Source organism: Neopsephotus bourkii, unplaced genomic scaffold (assembly GCF_033783945.1).
Source record: "Neopsephotus bourkii isolate Nb327-2 ecotype Australia unplaced genomic scaffold, CSIRO-AGI_Nbou_v1 NB_1067, whole genome shotgun sequence".
NCBI lineage: Eukaryota > Metazoa > Chordata > Aves > Psittaciformes > Psittacidae > Neopsephotus > Neopsephotus bourkii.
The window spans coordinates 2528232-2542622 of NW_026901555.1; the positions used below are offsets into that span (position 1 = coordinate 2528232).

The 14391-nt window shown below is 39.6% G+C and overlaps 2 protein-coding genes across 5 annotated transcripts in view; one reads left to right on the forward strand and one right to left on the reverse strand.

The window, feature by feature from the left end:
* Positions 1-14391, reverse strand: part of SH3BGRL (SH3 domain binding glutamate rich protein like) — a 170870-nt gene that overhangs the window by 82061 nt on the left and 74418 nt on the right. The gene's annotated exons all lie outside the window — the stretch shown is intronic.
* The window catches only part of BRWD3 (bromodomain and WD repeat domain containing 3), a 54149-nt gene that overhangs the window by 5346 nt on the left and 34412 nt on the right, over positions 1-14391 (forward strand). For all 4 annotated transcript variants that reach the window (XR_009726738.1, XM_061361920.1, XM_061361917.1 and 1 more), the window contains 3 exons: positions 4229-4379; positions 6811-6909; positions 13406-13566. Coding sequence is in view for 3 of the 4 variants with exons in the window: in XM_061361920.1 (XP_061217904.1) it covers positions 4229-4379; positions 6811-6909; positions 13406-13566 (411 nt within the window). In the remaining variant the exon portion in view is untranslated. The remainder of the gene's footprint in view (positions 1-4228; positions 4380-6810; positions 6910-13405; positions 13567-14391) is intronic.

Here is a 14391-nt window from a genome sequence, read left to right on the forward strand (position 1 = left end):
TCCAGTGAGAACCCTTTGCCCAGCAGTCTTTGAGGTTACATGGTAACGCTTCCAACAATAGAAGCATGAACACCTTTAGGAATATGACTTTCTCCTAGTCCTGACGTGACTTCACTAATAGTTCTTTACCTAGTTTACTTTACTTGGAGCTGCTTATCACTGTAGCAACTTATGTCCATACTGGTTCAAGCAGTCATGGCTGTGTTATCGTAGCCTGGGGTTCTTTATGTAGATTTGGTTAAAAGAATGAGTTAACTTTATGCAATTCTTAAAAGTTTTTTAGATCCAGAAGACCTATAGGGTTAGAATGCCTGAGAACTCTTCTGTGTTACTGTGGCATTCTTGTGCTCTCACATGTTAACCATTATAGGGCTTTCACATCTTAAGGTAACAAAAGGTTTTTCCCTTCACAGTTTATCCCAGGGTGTAGAACTTGCTCTCACTTAGCACGTTTTCAGCTCTTCTGCATTATTTAATGACACACTTTAAAAAGTTCTTGTCAGGCATGGCTTTGGCCTGTATTACTTGTCTCCATTTTTTTTTTTTTGAGTTTTCTAAAATATTTTCTAATACTCTAAGAAAATTTTTTTGAGTGTATTTGAGGAGGTGATAATATCCTTGTATGGGGTTTGGACTAGCACACACTAAAAGGTGTGGCTATAACTGATGCTAAGCTTTGCCTTTTTCCATCCTTCTTTCAATGAAAATCTGATTTTTCAGTAATCATTGTTTCTCTCAGCACTATGTTTGCAGCTTCATGCTTTGGAAAGATACTTAAAATCCATTTACAGCTATCTCATGCAGAGGTGAAAGAAAGGATTTTTGTTTCAAGTTCTTTTGGGAACCTGTAAATAGAATTGCTTGGTTTTGCATTGGGCTGTGGTTTAAGCATTTTATCTGGAACTTAATATGGAAAAATATTCTCCAGGAGAATTTGCTGCTCTTGCTGCCTGCTTTGGTAATAACAACAGTGCTAATATTCAGGTTAAGGGTCTCTTATTTGGGCTCTTCTGGCTTGTAGAAATATGAAAATGTTCAGGGAAAGAAGTGTGATACAGCATTTCTTCTGTAGTATGGCACGGTTCTGATTGCAGGTGGCAAATCTGGTGAGTAGGGCATGTTATTAAAGTGAATGGTCAGTTCAGAGTGTGTGCGTGGTCTGTGCAATATGCTCCACATTAGCTGTTGCTTAGAAAAATTTACAGTCTAATAAAATTGTGCACTAAAATCTAGATTCCTCAGCAGCACGCTTGTGCCGATTTAACTCTGGCTCCATGGTGGATTTGCCAACTTTTCTGGTCTGGGCTGCGATCAAGCAGATGTCTGGTATCCTGAGCTGCTTAACGTCTGGATGTCCCAGGCAAATTACCACCAGGCATGTGCAGATAACTGCCACATGCTCTGTCAGTCTGGCACATCCATCTTTCATCTTTGAATGCTGGCTGGTCTGCACATGTGTTGATGTTCTCTCTCTTTGCTATTCCTTATAAAACTGTGGCTTAACCTGCGGATCTTTAACCAATAAAGTCCCTTTCCATTTCTGAGTCGATGCACTGAGCTAACCAGGACTGCTTGTTGTGTAACTTCTGCTCTTCCTCCATAGTAGGTTATTTGCTGCCAGGCTGAATTCAGCACCTTTCTTTAGACACAGAATAGCAGTGATACTTTAAAAGGAGCATGTTCCTGAGTGAAAGAAGTGTTTTGCTGCATGACACTAGGAGAATGGTTTGGACTTTCTGTGAAACTTTGTATTTCCAGAGACAGTGGTGTGGTTTGTTTTTTTCCCTCCTCTGGAAGTGTAAAATTCCATAGCTTCTGGATTATTTGCTCTCTTTCTTTCAAATCCTTTAATCTTGATAAATTATTAGAATTGGCAATTGTGGACTGAGAAGCATGTAACTAATTATCAGAGATGTAAAAAAGGATTTCATACTCACATTTTATTAAATTGCAGATTCACTCTTTAGAATTGCCTTTGTTTGAGATCCTTTCAGATCTTTTACATACTGAAGGGAGGCTAGGCAGGATAATAAAACATTTCATCTCATTAACACATTTGTGATATTTCAGAAATGAGTAAGAAGGATAGGCAAATACAAAAGTTCAGATAATCCTTTTATCTCATTTTGACTTCTATAATATCAAGTAATTTACAGTAAAAGACATTGTAAATTACAAAGTAATTTACAATGGGAAGGTACTAATGCAAGTTTGGAAGTCTGTGATTTTTCTGGTAAAAAGAAATGAAGTTAGAATGGCTGGAGGAACTGGGTCAGTGCAAAAGAGCATTCATGGGGTCATTCCTTGATGCTCATAGTATGAAAAGCAATGAAATGGGACTACATTAATGTATTCCTTGAGATTATTGTTCCTGCAGAGCTGCGATTCTTTTGTTTCCGTCAGAAAGCCAGACACTAGCACTCAGTGACTGAAAGGATGTGTGGAGAAGCCTGACTCTGTTCTGTCAGTTTCCATCAGATTGAGAGAGTTTTCAGTTGGGTTTAGTCAAATGATAATTTGTATATATGATTAGAAAAGCCCTTCCTTTTTGTGTTTTTTTGGTTGAAATCTGATTTGTGGGATGGGGTTGATCCTCCTTGTGATGCAGGTGATTGCATTATACAAGGTGTGACTCACTATGCTGAGCCCGTAGCACCATTGCTGTTGCCCAATTGGAGTGAACGATTTCCCAGTGACATGTATTAATGATATGTTTGATGACATACTTCAGTGAACAATGCTTTGGCAGCAGGTTGGAGTGAAATACCTTTTCCTCCTTCCCGATGCGTGCTGCTCCCTTTGGTGTGCTGGGGCAGGAGCTGGGCATATCCTTGGGTCTGAGTAGGCAGAATACCTGGGCCTATCAGATGGTGCTCTGTGGAAAGAAGTGGTCCTGTACCTTGCTTTCCACCACCCCTGTCCCTTCTTTGAATCGCAGTCAGCTTTGCTAAACCTGGCAAAAACCCTTTTCTTTCTTCCTTTGGGTGAGCATTCCTAGCCAGGGGAGCTGTAACTGCCCCCTCTGAGTAGGTAAGCACTGGAGCTGATCCAGATGGGAGCTTGGTCATGGTTTTAGCCAGACTGGGGAATCATCCTGGATCCCTGCAGCTGCACAAGAACTTGTCCCATGCCACTGGGAGGAACTGCATGGGTAGTGAGTACTCCCAGCCCTATATTGGCCTGTGACTGGCCACATTTGAAGCGGTCATGTAAGAGAGAGGGTGGTATGCAGGCATATGCCTGCTATTATTTCTTTACAAAGAGCACTGTTCTGGCCCTTTCAGGTTAGCTTTAGTGTTATTTGGCATTAGTTTGTGGCTTGGTAAACCAAATGAAACCCCTCGTTTATGACCACCTCTTTCATCATCATATTGCAACAGAAAGTTGGAATAGTTCTAATACAACTATTTTTTCCGTCGTGAATCACAGGTACTTAAAAGCTGAGTGACCTGTTACTGTTGAGAAAGGAGATAGATGTAGCTGCATTTCCTGTGTTGAAGGAGATAAATAAGCTCTGATGTTGAGCTTTTGCTGCCAGCTAGTACATGCAGTAAAAGTTAGGCAAGTGCAGGACATTCTGGATAATGAGGCACGGTTTGTTTGCTATTTGAACAGACTGTTGGAAAAAAGCTATTGTCTCACCATAGAAAACAGTCTCTGTCTAAAGGGAAAGAACGTTTTCTTGACATTATGAATTAGGAACCTACATGTGTGAGTCTTAAAGATATCTACTCCCAGCAGCTAAAACCTGGAGATTGGCTGTTGCTTTTAGAACAATGTTTAGGGCTTTAGGCTTTAGCACATGTGCTTCTTACAGTAATGGTTGTCTGGCAAAAGTGTTTCAGCTAAGCAAGAAATGTGAAAAGAATGAACTGGAGGGTAAAAAAAGGCTTAAAAAAAGTCCTCAGGAAAGATGTCCTATTCTTTGTTTGATCGGAAAACTGTGCTGAGTACACAGAACACTACTCTGAATTTCAGGGGGTTTTGTTATTAAGGGATATCCTAAATTACAACTGTAGCTGCTACCACCTGGAATTTCTGGTCTGACTTTCTCAACATTCCGTGTCACTTTAAAAGACATTCTTGGTATAATATATCCTCAGGGGGCTTTCAGGGGTATTAGACTTGATTTCAGTAACTTTAACACTGAATACGAACCAAACAAAGAAATAATGGTAGAAGGAAGGGTAAAACCATTTCCAAACATCTGCATTGTTTATATGTTTAGGTGGCTGTCAATGCACACATCCCTCCGGATTATCTTCTTAGGATCTGTGAGAGACTTGGACCCCTTTTAGACAAGGAAATCCCACAGAGTGTCCTAGGTGTGCAGACTTTGCTAGGTGTCGGGCGCCAATCTCTACTGAGGGCAGCAAAAGGTAAGATTCTCAATTTGTGTGTGATTGATTTTTATTTCAATGATCAAACCCCCTTTTGTTTCAATTCATACTGTGGTATCTGTATGTGTTTGCATGAACCCGGTTCGTCTCCTATGCTTGTCAGCTTTTGTTGTAGTCTTGCTAAAGTGCAGTTGTTGCTGGTCCTTTTACATACATGTTTCTCTGGTTGAAAATGCCATCTTGGGAGCAGCTCTTGACTACAGTTGCCTGATGTAGTTACTTGCCTCTTTGCCTCCCCTCCACAGCACATTGAACTGGTGTTTGTGTAAATGATGTGATGAACTTGACTGGATCCATTTGATCCATCTGAAAACCATCCTTTTTTTTTTTTTATATACATACACACATGCCTTGATCTAAATTATCCCAGCAGTCTGTGTTTTTTGCTGGGCTATTTTTCAGGCTGATTTCTTCCATTTGTTCCATTATTCAGTTCCCTGGCTGTGCAGACTGGTGTGTCAGCTTGAAGGGCAGGGTGGCATTTGGGGCGGTATTTAGAGAGTGGGAGAAGGTGAGACTGATTCAGTGATAATTCTCACTTATCCTTGCTTAAAGTTAATTTCAACCAAAGCCTCCATTCCTTTCATGAATAGAGCACCAGTCCTGTTTCTTCTGAAAAAAACTGCTCTGCTCGAGATAATGATCCTGAGAGCACAGTTCTGTGTTATAACTAAACAGATCTGAGAGCCATCTGCTATTGAAAAGAGTGGTTCCTCCCTTCCCTCCTCACTCCATGCTGCTGCCACTTCTTCCCTGTCGGAGCCAGAATTTACTTGATCCTGTGATGTGTTGATTCAGAGAGCTAAAATGTTCCCAAATTTGTTATTGCTGTTGTAGTGAATTAAATGAGCTCATGGAAGGATCAGAGTGCTGGAGGTGACACAGGCAGCAGGAGCATTTGTCTGGGAGAGGAGGAGGGATGGGAGAGCAGGACCTTCCTGTTTCAGTGGCAGTTGAGCACTTAATTTACCTCATGCTCTGAAGTCACACTGTGATGTTAACAAGGCCTTTTAGCATTCTGCTGATCCCTTGGATGTCACCTGGAGGGATGTGCTGTTTGCAAATACATTTCCTTACGCAAAGTTTGGGCCTGAGTCTTGTTTTGCTTATGCTGTGCCATAACTGGGTGGAGAATGTCAGGTTCGCAGGGAGGCCTGCAGAGAACCATTTGTTCATTTCACATTCAGTGTGTACCTTAAAACAGAGAGAAAATAAACATTTTCCTGCAGAGAAACAGAAGTTTCTTAGGTGAGTTAGGGGACAGAGGCTAGATAAATTACTGAAAGAAGTAATTCTTCCTAAGCCACATGATAAATGCATTGCAAAAAGATTTCTGCTAGATTTAGGGTGGGATTTTTTCCCCTTCAGAAGGTGCTGTGGTATTGTGCCATTTGGTGTTTAAACACACTAATACAGAAGAGCTAAATTTTTTCCAAAGTTAACATACATGAATTTCCACTCCCCCTAGTTGTATATTGGTATGAATTCCATTTACCATTAGTATTTATGGCTATTTTGATCTAAAGCATGAGTGCTGTTTTTAATGTGTATCATTGTAATGATCTGTGATACAGTGGATTTTCATCAGAAGGTGCTCTTGGGTGCCTGAGTCATGGAAGCTTGTGCACTTCATATTCAGAGATCTAAATGGTGATTCACAGATCCACCGATCTGTGGCACTGTCCTTCTGTTTCCATCCTTACTCACCGTAGAAGCTCATTTCCCTCCTTCCAGATGGCCAGAAATGGAAGAAGTCCAGGTCTAATTTCTGAGGCACTCTGAGCAGTCTCAGAAAAATCACTATTGTTCTAGAGAGGAGGCTCGCTGAGGCCAGTTGGCAGCAGAAAGCTGGAGAGTGTTTAGAGAAAACAGTCTTCATTTTAAAAACAATGTTTTTTGGGCGGTGGGGTGCAAAGGACAGTCTGAAAGGAAGGCATATTGCCACCAACTGCAGGAAAACACATTTATAGGACAGAAAACTCCAAACCTTTTCCTTCTGCCACTTTCAGGGGGCAAGTGTATGTGTGTATTCTCAAATATACAGTTCATAAGGAAAGGTCCTGTATGCGCTGGGATTGCAGGAGGACTAAAAACATGCTGCAGTTCAGTCCTGCCTCAGTACTGAGCACACCTATTGTTTTCATTTTCTTTCCATCAATTTAGACTCCCTGCTCCCCAAAAGGAAGCCAAAATAAGCTGAAATAATTTACAGTCATATTGCTTAGGAGCTAGAAATCAAAGTAGCAATCTTCTGTAAGTGTTAGATCTCTGACAAACTACTTAAAAAGACAAAGCTTATTTTGGGATGCTGGGAGTTGTGCTTGATGCTCTTGATTCTAAGAAGAATAGGTTGCTTGGACCCAGTTTGGCTGATTGTTTCACTAACCCACGGTTCATCTTGCTGGTACAGACTTCAGACATACGCTATGGAAAGGATCTGCATTTGCAGCTCTTCACAGAGGCCGGCCTCCCGAACTACCTGTAAATTATGGGAAACCACCAAACGTGGGTGAGTTTTAAAACCTATATAAGGTGTTTTTTTCCTTCTCTGTATTTTTATTACTTTTCCAGCTAAAGTTACTCTTGCTGACTGAAACACTACTGTGGCTTGCATTAATGGCTTTTTTGACATTTCACCATGAATTAGTCTGAAACAGATTTCTCACTGACAATAGAATAGCCCTTTATGTATTATTCAGGCTTGGATCTTCCCTAATATGTGTACACATGTTAAAACATTGTGGCCACATTGAAAAGCTTTGCATGTTAACTTCCTGTTTGGAGGGCAACATGCTTGAGGATTTTTCTGTGATATGTGTACATAATCTGTATTTATGCTGGTCAGATTGAACAGGCATGATCACAGGAGCATGGAGACAATCTTTTCATTTAGGAATCTTAGCCAGAACAAAGTGCCTGGCTCTCAGGGAACTTTCTGGACCCAACCATTCATTTTAGTTTGATTATGACAGAAAACAGACTGCTTGCAACATTCCTCTCCAAAAAGGAAATAATCACCAAACCTACATTTGGGTTACTTCAGTGTTTCAGTTAGATGAAGAACTTGTATAAAACTCACATATATGTAGGCATTCAGCTTACATATCATCATGGAGTTTCTATGTTTGCTTAAACTGAAAAGTTTTCTTTGTATGGTCTGAACTTGCATTAATTATTTCTATAGCAAACAAATTTGATTCTTGTAGGCATAAATATAAGTCCTGTTGGTCATGTTTTTTTTCTTGTTAGGGGATTTTATCTGTATTTACTGTGTGTTTGTGCAACTTGTAGAGACTTTTCCAGGTTTGTTAGTGAATCCATTCACATATATTTCTCCCATTCCTTTGGTGATGTAGGGATGATGATGGCAGTCTTCTGTTTCTGCCATGTCTGTTCTGTTTGTGCTTCTGCACTTTCTCTCTCATTACTAAAAATTAATCCTTGTCAGACATTGAAGTGCCAAAGCCCAGGCTGTTTGTGGTTGAAATCAGTAGCACGCTTTGCATAAGGTCTGTGGTGGCGTGGCAGCAGTGTGACGGAATAGCAGAGTTAATTACAGGTCTTCTGTATGAAAAAGGAATGGCTATTTGCCTGGAACTAGTGCACAGGGAGATGTTGCATTAGTGCTTTTCCTGCTTTTGTCAAATAATTTATGAGTCATACTGTGGACTTTAAAAAAAAGAAAATTGTTTCCATATATTAGTACTTCTGTACACATCTATGTATTTGTACATCCTGACTGGTTCTGCAGTTACTTTACTGTTACCAGTTGGGCTGATGGATTGCTAATAAGCAAAACTACAGATTTATTGCACACACTCAGCTTCTATAGTTCTGTATTTCTGTAAGGACTCCTGAATCAGTTTTTCACAAGAGGAGAATCAGAGTGTGTGATTTTGGAATATGCAGTATTATTAATGACCCATACTAGCAGACTGGACTTCAGCATTTACTTTCATGGCAAAGGTCTGTGCTGTTCGCTTGGTGACTATTTAGTGACTTAGAGAACAGGATGATTTGTTTTGTTTGGTATTTTCCTATGAATTGGCTTAGTTCGTTGTTTTTTTTTAGGAAATGCAAAGGTGTTATGTGGAAATGGGTCTTTTATAGCCAGGAATTAATTCTTGTAAGTATTGGTTCCTGGAAGAATTGTCTCCTTGGTGTAGATACGTAGTAAGAGAGGAAAATGTGCACATGTATTAAAATAAGGAGTTGACTATAGTTCAGCTGTACAGGAGGCAGGAGTTTGGTTTTAGGATTCCCCATTTTAATCCTGAAGTGGAGATCACAAAATTCTTCTGTGTATATTTGTGCAAAATAGGTGTTTTTCTCTGAAGAGTAGTGACAGCCACAAATGTTGTAGTGTGTGTGTGTATGTGTGTGTGTGTGTGTGTGTGTGTGTGTGTGTGTGTGTTGTTTTAAAACACAAGATGAAGAAGCATACCCAACCTCTTTAATATTATTGGCGTAATTGTGTATTCCCATACTGTGCTGGCTTAGTCAGATTGAGTTTTCTGGAATTACTTGCTGAAGTAGTTGGGCTGAAGAAATAGACACCCATAATAATGTGTGTTCATGAGTGAGACATAATGATTGTGTAATTGCCTGTGTAGACTGGTAAATAAGGTACAGAATGAGCAGCTAAAAGTACTCTTGTATCGTTTCCCTCCCAGTTGGAAGAGTTGGCAGCTGCAGTGATTTGCCTTTATCTGGTTGAGCTTGGGGTGTGATTTTGTCATCTGTGCTCCAAAGGAGAAGCTGATGCACAGGGGAACCAGAGGAAAAAATCAGTGTTGCCCTTTTCCCAGCATGTTTGTGCAGAGCTGGAATCTTCTGGCTGAGGGTGTCTTTGAGACGTGCTGAGTTGTGGAGTCATTCTCAGGAACATGTTGTCTGTTGAGTCTTGGAGGTCTGTGGTGATCTGCTGGGGGAGGAGAGGAAGGGAACATGCTGTCAGCTCTCTACTGCTGACAGGATAACACAGGGAATACAGTGAGGATGGTCTTTTTAGACTGTTTCTTTGCAGGTTTTGCAGTAGGGGTATGTTTAGGACTACCCTTTGTGCTTTTTCAGCCAGAAAGGTGGCATATTGGTTGTTCAGCATCTCAGCAATGGGAGCTACTCACATGTAATGTAAATATTTTCTATACCTTTTTTTTTTTTAATATGACTTGAGTTTTGTCAGGACTTTTTTTCTGCAGGCAACACAAAGCAGATTAGAAAGAAGCCGGTTTTCCCTCCTTAGTTGGTTACTAGAGGTGTTCTAACCTGAGCAGGAAAATCTTTACGTGTCTCTATCTGTTGTTAGAGAAAGTAACACAGAATTTGGAACCGGGAAATTCATAGCATAGTCTCAATGAACAAGCATTTCAGCTGTATGGAAATGCGCAGTCAAGGTGATCCAGCTACTTTAGGGCTGCCAAATAGCAGTGCTCTGTTGAAGTCAGAAATTGATGATGTTTCTCTGCTGTAAATTTGCTCAGTGAGGTCAGCAGCTGGAACACTTTGTTCTTTTGGGGCTTTTCCTGGGTCTAGCTGTCTTTGTGGCCACGTTCACTCTCTGAGAAGATATTTTACATGTGTGAGCCAAATGTGTTTATTTCCCAGTCATCTTATCGGTACCCGATCTTCATGCTTGATCCAGCCCTATGATGTGGTCAAAGCCTGCTCACCACATGTCCTGGGCTGTGTAAAATGTCATGTCCTCATTCTGAAGCTACAGTGAAGTTACAGTTTCAGTGGGTAAAATAGTACAATGTGAAGCCATCACTCTTTATACTAGAGAAACCACATTTAAAACAATATTTTTGCTTGCAGTAGGTGGAGAGAGACAAGGGTTTATAGGGAGAGGAAGGAAACTGCTGCAGCTAAGGGACTTTGTCCACACTGAAACGTTTTCATTCCTTCTCAAGTTGTGACTTAATATTGAAATTTGTGATATCTGATGATTGCTTTTTAATTTTTGTTTTCACTGATGGGTGAAGGGTTTTGGTTTTATCCTTCCTAAGTGAGCTTTCTTGCAAGAGTTTCACAAGAAACTCTGCTGTTATCTCTGGTAGAATGGATAGTGATTTAAGAATTACTGTTACAGTGTGTGACTTCTCTCTGCCCCAGCCACTGTGCCCGTACTTGCACTAAGGACTGTAATGCTCACTTTTAATGTGAAAATAACATCTCTGCAGTTTCTACAGTTTTTCCTGGCAGGGCATAGTGAGGGGGTAGAGTTGGCAGCTGTTATGCCCTGTGTGGTGTGAAGTATAGCAGCTAATTTGGTAGGTTGCTAGAAGTTTTTGGTGTTACTCTCTTGCTAATTCTGTGTGGGATTTGTTTGAGGGGTTTTTTTGAGTGCTTTTAGGCCTTACGAGTACAATGACTTCATTGTACTGAAGAGAGCAAAATTCACAGGGATTTTTGTCACGTGTAAGTAATGCCCTATTTAGACATTGTGTATTGATCTTCTACCGAAAAATATGAGAACTGGAATTGGGGATGTTTGTTTTGTTTTGTGAGTAGTCTTTTACTTTGTAGTTCCTTTGAAGGCAGTGGTAGTTTGAAGGCAAAAATCCCAATCCCAGCTTTGTGTTTGTGGCATACGTTTCTGATGTACCCGAAACATTTTTATAGTGAGGATCAGATATGTTGAGTACTTGTTACCTTTTGTTTTAAGATGCTGTTGCTTTGGTGAAGATGGTGCTTCTCAGGGCACAGCAATAGTTGTATTTATCTGGAACTTGTGATTGAAGCATTTCATAAGCAGATCTTTTTATTTTTTAACTGTCCATGGGAGATTGAGGAGCCTTGTCCCCATTGTTCAAACAGGGAAATGGACACAGAAAAAAGTGAAAGTCACTTTCACATCCTCAGCATCTGAACTGATTGCAAGTTTGGGAATTGACCCCACAAGTTAGATGCCAAGTGCCAGATGAAAGGCTGTGTGAGTGAGTTAGGTGCCTGACTGTTTGTTATACCTTTTAGTGTTTCCTTGGAGTGACTTGCAGCAAACAGCAGTGCTGTATTTTTAGGATTGCATGGAAACGCTGCAGCACATAGAAGGTATTGAGATTATTGGGAATATTTTGAAATGCGGGTATACCTTTTTGATTCACACAGTCCTTTGTGTGGTTAAAAACAATGTTCAAAACCATTTGAAACTGTTGAAAGGCAGATACACTATTGTTACATATTTAAATGATTTAAGCATTGAAAGGCACAGCAGAATTACTGTATCACTAAATAACTACATCTCTCTGTTGGCATATCAGTGTCCACAGTGTGGGGGAAAGGGAGGTTTAATATTTTTAAGACTTTAGCTTGTAAGCTGGCACATTTCAATAGTAAATAAAATAATGTGTAGCAAACCTGACAGCGTTTATCTCTATGGAATCTGTGCACTCTTCTGCGAGAGGTGGGGAAAAAGGGTTAGAGATTTCCTTTTTCCTTTGCTAAGGGAGACAGTTTCACTTAACAGCTCCTGTGTAATATCAGGTATCAGTTGAACAGTAGGTAGATAGTAAATTAATTTGGCTTTGTGTGTTTTGCTTTTTTAGTACTGCTGAGTATGTGTTTTTACATGAAAAACAAACATTGACTGAAGGTGAGGTCACATTGGAAGCCTCATTTTTGCAAGCATCTACACCTTTTGTAGAACGTTTTCTTCTCCTTGTATGTAGCTTTCCAGTTGCACTGAGTGATTAAAAATAGTCCAAATTTCAGAGCATAAAACTGGCAAATAAGAAGACTTTTGTAAATCTAGAAACAATTTCTTTTCATTGCCAGTTAATCTCTCTGCTTGTGTATAAATTCTTCGATCATAGAAATTTACAGGTGGGTGTTATGTGGTAACCCTTTGAAATTACACTTTTTGACTTTGTAGAATTTTGTTAGCATATTCCATGAGGTTTTGTTTTTTTTTTTTTTAATGCAGATAGCCACTGATATGGTCACACAATGAAGAAAATAGGTCAAGTTCTTAGCTATACTTTTAAACTAAAGTATTGAAAGGCACTGAAGAGGTTCTTGCCACTCTGAAGCCCTGCCTACTTCAGTTTGCAGTAAAGAAGATAAGGGGCTCCTTCAGGGAGCTGCTATGGCAGGGACTCACAGGACCCATCAGTACAGCAATGATGGGTCTTTAAGTGCCATTAGAAAAAAATCTCAAAACTTTAAAATCAGAAGTTCAAGTGGTATGAATTAGGACAGGTAAAATGAAATACCCCAAATCATCTCAAATTATGCATGAAATTGAAAATTAGAATTAGGTTTTTTTGTGTTCTACAGCCACAGTGCAGTAATCTTCATGTGGTGGCATGTCCCAGCAAAGGCACATGCATGCCTTTTTTCTCCTTGCTTAATGGAAAGAATATTGTTATCACCAGTGAAACTGCCAACAGTGCTTTTTTTACATGGTGTTTCTGTGTTTAGATTTCAGGCTGTTCTTGCAGCAACTGCTCCGTATTATAGCAATGTGAAATAACTCATTGTTGCAGTTTGTTTCTTGTGCCTGCCATTCTTTTAACTGGGGCTTCTTCCATCAGTGCCACATACTTCTTATGCTTCAATTACATTGCCATAGAAATGCAATGATGATGTTGCTGTTTCTTATAATGAGAGATTTTGCGAGGAACACGTGGATGGGCATTCACCCTCACATATGACCTGGAACCCATTCCAAAGAAAGTTTTTTATCACAAAACACCACTTCAACTAATATTATACTCTAAAAGAAACTTGTTGGAATTGGTATTAGTAATATGTAATTTCCTTATGAAATGTTATGAAAGTACAGTGTATGGTATGGTAGGTTTTGACAGGCTTCATCAGGAGTGGGCTTTTTTTTTCCTAGGACTGTACAGAATGTTCTGGTAAGGTGGAAGAAGTTCAGATTTATGGATTTATATATGATAAAGTTGTTACCAAACATTATATTTGATTTAATATTTATTTACTTTGGGTTCTGGACAAAATTAATGTCTTGGTTTTCTTTTTGTTTTGTTTTGCTCTCCCAGTAAATATAATTTCTGCCAGGCAATTAACTGGATGTGGACGTTTCAGCCACTTGTTCCCAACATCTACTTACCAACACATGAAGATGCACAAGAGGATTTTGGGGCATCTATCATCTGTTTATTGTATAGCCTTTGATCGCAGTGGGAGAAGGATTTTTACAGTAAGTTAAAAAATCATACTTTTCTTTGAAGATTGCTTTGCTTCATTTGATTTCTCTCTCTTGAGTCCGTCAACAGCCTCTTAGTTACCGATTGAGATGCAGACAGAGCTTCCAGAAAAATAAGGGAAGAGCAATCTTGAAATGTGTGAAAGTCCACCTGTTTCTGTGCTGGTTTTCACTTTTCATTTGGCTTGGTATTTTAAAAGTGGTCGTGGCTCTGGTGGACTTATTCAGCTATTTACTTCCCCATGTAGAACTGTACAGCAGGGTTGTTCCGGTCCAGAGCTTGCAGCTCTCACTTGGCACATGCAGTTATTTTTGTTTCTTTATCATCTTTCTGACTGAATGGCAGCTGTAGTACTCTGGGTTTGGAATTAGTCTGCATACTGCTTTCTGGGTTAAATCTTAACTCTTTTCTTAAAACTCCATTTTACCTTTTGGTAACCTTGGCAATGCTGACAATTCCTTACCTTTCACTAAAAACCTGATGGTGGATAGAAGACCTCATTACTTCATCTGCAGTTTACTTCTCTACTAAATTTACTTTCTAGAATTTGTAGTATGTCAGTGAATGTATGAACAGTAATTTAAGGTATTCTCCAGAATATATTAACATACATTTCGGTGATGGTGCCCTTGCTTTTTGTTGTGCCTATTAAAAAAAATAACAGTTTTTTCAAATTAAGAATGCATCTTTTAATAATTAAAATTACCTGTCTTGTCTCGTCTTTGCCCTTGTTTCTTATCAATAGGTATTCAGAAGCAGATTACCTGGGAGGCTAATTTTTGTCTTTGTGTTCTTGCTAGCTTGTCCACTCATTATAA